The sequence below is a fragment of the Etheostoma cragini genome, chromosome 4 (genome assembly GCF_013103735.1).
Source record: "Etheostoma cragini isolate CJK2018 chromosome 4, CSU_Ecrag_1.0, whole genome shotgun sequence".
Classification (NCBI taxonomy): domain Eukaryota; kingdom Metazoa; phylum Chordata; class Actinopteri; order Perciformes; family Percidae; genus Etheostoma; species Etheostoma cragini.
The window spans coordinates 17,537,485-17,544,845 of NC_048410.1; the positions used below are offsets into that span (position 1 = coordinate 17,537,485).

Consider the following 7,361-nt stretch of genomic DNA (forward strand, 5'->3'; position numbering starts at 1 on the left):
GAGCGGCAGAGATTCCATTCTATCCAGCAAAATTAAAGATTATTTTATACACCGTACCTGCAAAAGCTATTTCAACCTAAATATTAACAAAATATTAACCACAAAATTCCAAAAGTGCAGTAAACGCAACCACAATCTCTTCCGGGAGCGTTTTTAATCCTAAAGTCTAAATGTTTGTCGTTCCACTTTGACCGCAAGAAAATCCCAAAGTACCACTGAGGCAGGTCCGGCTGACGGTTCAAAGGACACTTTGGCACACACAAAAAAGTATCATCCAGCTCAGGTCCGAACATGAAACTGCAGTTCTCATTGGAGAGTCTAGTCCCATGAAGGTCTTCCAGGTGCCTAACTTCCTGTCACAAGCTTTCACTCACTTGAGTCACTTCAATAAAACGTGGCCGATCCGTCTCAGTTGCGTCTCCCAGTTTGATGGCGGTGCTATAATGAGTTATTGCGCTGCGAGTCTCCTCTGCTGCTGCTGCTGCTGTAGGTGAGTTGCGGAGGTCCACCTGAGGAAACACAATAAGAGCTGTGAGTCCACCTCAGCACAAACACACACACAAACGTCATATTTGATTAGAACCAAGATGACACCAAAGAGAGAGTGCAGTCACTGCAGGAACCGAACGCTGTCAGCACTTTAACTAGTTATTTTCTCTTATTTCACAAAGTCAGCAGAAATGTCACTTCTGGTGTTACTCTAGAATCCGCAAAACCTGTCACCTGCCGGCCAGCTGAATGGAAGAATGAATTGAGATAACTGTTTACACAGCAGGTATGTGTGTTTGTTTGTCGTCACTGTACCTTCTTGACAGGAGAGTCCGATCCAGCTGTGCAGACAGGCACAGCGGCCGTTGCGTCGGTCGCACTGAGACCCGTTGTCACACTCACAGGTCTCTGCACAGTCTGGCCCGTAACGATTCACTCTGCACTCTGACACAATTACACAGAGATCAATGTACTTTAAAAACAATAGTGTTTTGTGAAATATGCATATTTGCTTCCTTGCAGCGAGATGAGATTAATGGCACTGTGACAGGGGAGAGGTATTGATCTTCTCATCTAGCTCTGATAAAAAGTGGATTTCCCAAAGGATAGATGATTCATCTCACCAAACGTTTTTGGCTAAATTGCCTTCATCAGTGTCGTGTCAGAGGTTGTTTGCTTCATTTATGTCCATTGATTAGTCATGTGACCAACACACTAAATTCACAAAAACATTTTTTTATTGTTTTTACTCAATAAAATATGAACTAGTGGATACAGAAATGTGTAAGAGGTATATCAATAACCACTAGCAACACATACATGCAACTTTTCTAAATATTGTACTTTCGCAAAAACAATCTTTCATCCTAACCCAAAGCAGCAAATTCGGATCTCTTGGAAGCTGTTTTTCCAAACTTATTTTAATGGATAACTGATTCATTTCAAAGTCAACCTGAGGTTTACCTTAACACTTCTATCGTTTAACAAAAATGTCCTTTTTGTCCTCAACTATAATGTAATAGACTTTACAAAAATGGCTTAAAGTTTAATTCCTCCTTCAACCCCCTGGGCACAAACTGCCCAATTTAGAAAATCAAGAAGCCTCACTCTTAACGAGCAACTCTTAAATAAACGTGCTGGACACGCTGGTCTGCATATCACTGGATGTACATTTTTAAAGTCAGAAAAAAAACTAAAAGATTACCAGTGTCACATCTATGTCCGGTCTTCCCTGAGGAGCAGAGACATCTTCCTGTCCCAGGATCACACGGAGTGTCGTCCTCACAGTCACACAGCTTGGCACAGCCATGCCCGTAGGATCCCTGTTTACACACTGAGAGGGGAAAACCATTAGGGCAAGAAATGCCAGTAATCCTGTTATTATGTTGTGCTAATCAGCGGTGATTTGGCCGACCTCTGTGACAGCGAGCTCCGTGGTAACCCGGAGGGCAGATGCACTGGCCTGACGCTGGGTGACAGGAAGCTCCATTCATGCAGTCACACTGCAGCTGGCACAGCGGGCCGTGCAGACCAGGAGGACAGGCTGAGGACGAGAGTTGTCAAGAGACTTAAAGACAACCTTTATGATGATAATGTGATCACTTGATGGATAAATGAATATAAACCCCAGGGTTTAACTATTTGTTCTTTTACAATGGCTGAGTATCTACTATACTTTTACTTTACCTGACTATTTCTATTTTATGTTACTGTATACTTCTACTCCACTATATTCCAAATTGAATAACATTTTTAAATATGTTCATATTGGTTTAGGTGCCAAGATGAACCCTATGACAGTCACACTGGGAGATTATTACTGTTTTTGGCCTTCTTGTGTATTTTTGTATCACAATGACATTTAATAGTTTAAAGGACAAGACTGGGGGTATTCTATAGTTTTACTATTGTCAACAAATCCCATGAAAAGATCAAAACAAACCATGTGTTTCTAAATATGTTTTGTCCTTTTCCCCCAAGCCTATTTCTTCCCACTGACAATGTAACGTGCAAATCACAAATGTATATTTTCATTAAAAGGAAACCACTTTGGTTTTTCAAAACCACTGGGCACTGTAGTTTTTAAATGCTACTCAAACAGAAGTACAAGGGCAAAATTTTGTAGAATCAGTTCATGTTTTTTTTTCTTTGTCTTAAATGGCTTTTATCTTTTAGGATACTCTGTGTTTATCTGTTCAGTTCTCACCGTGTTCACACAGATGTCCGTAGTAGCCTGGAACACACTCACACGCCCCTGTCACTCTGTCACAAGTGCCGTTATTTTGACAGTTACATTTCAGCTGACAGTCGGCGCCAAATCTGCCCACAGGACATTCTGGGAGACAGACGGATAAACCAGGAAGAAAGTCAAAAAGAAGAAGCAAAATCAACCTCATGACTTACTCTAACACTATGTTTACATTTTGCATTCTACAGCGGATCATGTATGATATGAAGCAGGTTACAATAATCAGTGTGACTGAATTAACAAACCAGATGTATAAAAGTGTGTGTCACCTTTATTGCAGTGTGATCCAGTCCAGCCCAGACCGCATGTACAATTGCCGGTCGCTGAGTCACACACTCCACCATTACTGCAGTTACAGCGTTGGACACAGTCCACCCCAAACCAGCCTGGCGGGCAGCCTGAGGAAGAAAACACACTCTCACATTAAACTGCAGAAAACAATAAGCTTAAAATTTAAAGAAAAAAGAAAGACAAAGAAGTTGGGTTTTTTCTTCATTAAAATACTCCTTGCTGTTGTTTGGAAACTCTGAGTCCACTTGCAGATATCAGTGCTTGTTTTCCTCCTTTCAAAAGTAGTCATTTGCTGCCCTTCATTTCTTTACAGTAAGAAAAACAACTTATACAGACATAAAAATGTTCCGACTCACATAATCCATCACAGTAACAACAGTAAGAGTCTGGAAGGCAGAAATAGAAACCTGCACAGAGGAGCCTAGACTGAATGAGGGCCTCTTCTCAGAGATCTGAGGTTGTTCACACACATCACAAGTCAAGAGGTCACAGATAAAAACAGAGATGGCTGTCGTGTTGTAATGTGACATCTAATAACTGTGCATCGAGGACAGTTCACTATTCAGAAGCAGTGAGTGACGTTCAAAGCTCTCTTTGAAACTGGTAAAAATATATATGACTGACTGATGATGTTTGAAGCAATTTCTAAAGTTCACTGAAAGAGACAGACTTTTGTGGTGGTGGAGTTGATATTAGCTAGTACAGAAACAATGTTACACACATGCTCATTACAGCTGTCTAAATACATACTATTTAGTGTGTCTATAAGGACTTTACTGTCTTGTGCCATGAACCCTACCCTTATTATACGTAAAATTGACTAGGACAAAATTAGTGAGAGAAAAACTACACAGACAAACTTACTGGAAAGATACAATTCAGACTTAACTTGCTCTGGTCTGACTCAGCCCTGTTTCCTTTACTACAATTATTTTGCATGTTATATCCTTAGTTGATTTTTGTTCTCTATCTAAATTATTGAATAAGAAAAAACATGCACAAAAACAAAAAGAAGACTCGAACCAGTGTTCCGCTGTATGGGAGGGAAAAGCTTTCACTGCTAAGCACACACTGATGGTGGGGCAGTTGGCTTTGTGCGTAAAATAGAGTATTCAGCTGCAGGTTTTTGCAGCACTTCAAATTGTATCAACCGTTCCAGGAACTCACCGTGTCCACAGTCCTCTCCTCTTCGTCCAGGGATACACTCACAGCGACCGCTGATTGGGTCGCTCTGGGCTCCGTCTCCACACAGTGTCACCCGAGCACAGTCCACTCCGTAACGACCGGCTGGACACGCTGTCAACATTGAGACACACACACACACACCAGATACTTGTCATTTCATACTGTCATTTATTACTTATTCATTCACACTGTCACCAGCGCAGTTTCAGATGGACTCACTAATGTTGCAGCGTGCTCCGATAAATCCTGCTGGACATTCACAGGCTCCAGTGGAATGAATGCACCGCCCTCCGTTTTCACACTGGCACTCGCTTTTACAGTTTGGACCATAACGACCCTCTCCACAAACTGAACATTTAATGCAAACAACAGAGAAGGAGTACTTTTAAAAAGCTTTTACTTCAGTGGAATGTAATATATAAGAATGGAGGTATGAATGTGCCTTCTTACGTACTTTGGTCACATTTGGGCCCATGGAAACCTGGAGCGCAGTAACATGATCCAGACACCGGGTGGCAGAGCTGGTTTGTCTCTGAGCACTGGCAGACCTGGTTACAGTTCTGTCCAAATGTTCCTGGAAGACAAGCTGACAGAGGGAGAGTTTCACATCTACAGTTAGAGATGTTCTTGCTTTCTGATGCATCATTAAATGTGTCATTCAATGTGTTTTTAAAGCAAAACAAAGCATCTTCATTTTCTGAATGAACTGGAGGCAGAAGCTGGTCCTGCAGCACTCACTCTGCTCACAGCCGTTTCCCGTGAATCCAGCAGGACAGCCGCACTCTCCAGAGACGTGATGGCAGGACGTGCCCTGAGAACAGCCGCAGCGCTGCATGCAACCCTTTCCGTACATGCCCGGCAAACATGCTGAAAGAAAACAAAGTGGAAGCAATTTGGAGATCTTTAGTGCTATACCTTGGAAAGAAACTTAACTCTGCACATTTCCCTCTTATCACTATCTCTATTCCTACTTGTTGACCAGTCTGTAATTTTAACTAACAATTGTGTGTGGGGTTTTAGGATGTTTTCCTTAATGAAAAAATGTAAGCTATCCCTCACCAAAAAAGCCCAAAATTGAAAATTTCCTTCAAACGGCTTTCTGGCTTCCCAGAGTTTGTAACAAATGTATCAAGTTCATTATCAAATAACAAGACAAACTCCACAGTGTCTTTAACTGAAGGCTTGTACCTTTGTCACAGAGCTTTCCTCTCCACCCTGGTGGACACTGACAGTCTCCAGTGACGTGGTGACATGACGCCCCGTGAACACACTGACATCTCTCCTCACAGCCCGCACCATACAGGCCTGGGTCACATGCTACATGCACAGGAAAGGTGCAAATTAGAGGTTATGAATGACAAAAATACACAATATTGCCATTTCAACAGTTTCCAAAGTGCAGCAGTTCCCATGAGATCAACGTTTCCGTTGGTTCATTAGTTTTGTGGAGTAGAGAATCACTGGCTCACCTTTCTCACAGCGCTCTCCGATCCAGCCAGCGCTGCAGCTGCACTGTCCGGTTTGTCTGTCACACTGGCCGCTGTTCTCACATTCACACTGCTGCTGGCAGTCCGCTCCGAACATGCCCGCCACACACTCTGTGTAAACATACAGCAGCATGCACGAGCAGAAACACACAGATGAGACAAGAGAAAGACAAGAGACACACCAAGATGTGAACGATTTACAACAGGGAAACATGCGTTGTTATATTTCTGCTGAGGGCTGCAACATGTTGTTCTTTTTTCCTATAATTTATAGTTGGACAAAGTATGTAGTTGGCAATCAGAGGTAGTAGCCACAGAGTTTAGAGGGTAAAGCCATTCCAGGGACAGGATTAGAGGTTTCCTGAGCATGAGGAGGGGACTGGGCCTGGCACGACTCGACGGGGAAAGGTTGTAACAGGCACAGAGGGAGGATAGTGTGTGATGTGGAGCTCAGAGGGAAAACGACCAGGAATGTCATTGCCGGGTCGACAGAGACTTTTACAGAGCAGACTCGTCTCTGCCAGCAAATAACCAGACTGTAGGCAAAAATAAATGAGCAAAGGCAGCAGATGGATTTCCTGAGCCCAGTAAAACAACCACAGGCAAGTGTTTTAAATGTTTACTTCAGGGTTTGGGTAACATTATTCTTCTGCATTTCTGTCCAGACCGACCAACATCAAGATGAGCCTGAATTTAGTTCAGAAGTTTTTTAGAGCTAACCTAAAGTGTAAATCAATATGCAAGGTGAATGATTAGATTCTTCTCATAAGGAAAAATGTTCATACATCAGTGTGTGTTTCAGTTTTCTAATTTGGGCTTAATTCTGATATTTTTCCTGCTTAATTCCAGCATGATGAGTAGAAGAGGTCTGTTGGCTGATTAAACTCCTGGCTAGATCTCATTAGTTGTGGTAACTACCACAACTAATGACTAATGAGGAATAAGTTTAGGTTGGTAAAAGATGTTTGTAATTCGCTAAATTCTGTCTATAGTCCAGCCCTAAGAGCATGTCAAATTGGGAATTTAGAGAGAAATGTGTGATTGATTAAACAGTATAGTCAAAAATCAAAATTTCTGGCTCTATTTCTAAAAAACAAGTCTGACAAGGCAGTAACCACCTGCAGAAAGGCTATATAAGATTTAAACAAACGCCCAAGTTAGCCAAACCTATTTGGAAGTGACAATGTGTGTTTAAAAAATATAATAAAACTATTGGCCTTTCTGATCAACTTGTCTGATCATATGTTCCTAAACCCTAACAATGAAGGTAGTTTAGTGGGCGCACATACGGAGACTCTTACTCACATCATCTCTGAGTCTTACCCCGTTCACAGGCTGGGCCCATCCATCCACTGGCACATGTACATTTTCCGTCGGTCTTGTTACAGGTGGCTCCATTCTGACACAAGCAGCGCTGCCGACAGTCTGCTCCGTAAAACCCTGCAGGGCATTCTGGTAAAAAAAAAAATGAATGGACAAAACCATCTTGTAACCCCCTTATTTACCGGTCATAAAAATGATTACTTTCTTCTTTGTAATGTTCACTCACCTTCTGTGCAGTTGGGTCCGGTCCAGCCGGGCGTGCACACACACAGCCCACTGGCCGGGTGGCAGATGCCATCGTTACGGCAGCTACAGCTTTGGTTACATCCTTCCCCATA

At 42.4% G+C, this 7,361-nt stretch overlaps 1 protein-coding gene across 5 annotated transcripts in view; it reads right to left on the bottom strand.

The window, feature by feature from the left end:
* Nucleotides 1–324: 324 nt before the first annotated feature.
* megf6b (multiple EGF-like-domains 6b) overlaps nucleotides 325–7,361 on the bottom strand; it is a 63,198-nt gene continuing 56,161 nt past the window's right edge. For 4 of the 5 annotated variants that reach the window (XM_034869075.1, XM_034869077.1, XM_034869073.1 and 1 more), the window contains 13 exons: nucleotides 7,250–7,361; nucleotides 7,024–7,152; nucleotides 5,683–5,811; nucleotides 5,402–5,530; nucleotides 4,952–5,080; nucleotides 4,668–4,799; nucleotides 4,433–4,561; nucleotides 4,196–4,324; nucleotides 3,007–3,135; nucleotides 2,696–2,824; nucleotides 1,904–2,032; nucleotides 1,694–1,822; nucleotides 325–933 (listed from right to left, as the gene is read on the bottom strand). The exon at nucleotides 7,250–7,361 is cut by the window's right edge and continues 17 nt beyond it. In XM_034869075.1, coding sequence (XP_034724966.1) covers nucleotides 701–933; nucleotides 1,694–1,822; nucleotides 1,904–2,032; nucleotides 2,696–2,824; nucleotides 3,007–3,135; nucleotides 4,196–4,324; nucleotides 4,433–4,561; nucleotides 4,668–4,799; nucleotides 4,952–5,080; nucleotides 5,402–5,530; nucleotides 5,683–5,811; nucleotides 7,024–7,152; nucleotides 7,250–7,361 — 1,767 coding nt within the window. In that variant the 3' untranslated portion in view covers nucleotides 325–700. The remainder of the gene's footprint in view (nucleotides 934–1,693; nucleotides 1,823–1,903; nucleotides 2,033–2,695; nucleotides 2,825–3,006; nucleotides 3,136–4,195; nucleotides 4,325–4,432; nucleotides 4,562–4,667; nucleotides 4,800–4,951; nucleotides 5,081–5,401; nucleotides 5,531–5,682; nucleotides 5,812–7,023; nucleotides 7,153–7,249) is intronic. The other variant, XM_034869074.1, reaches the window with a different exon arrangement.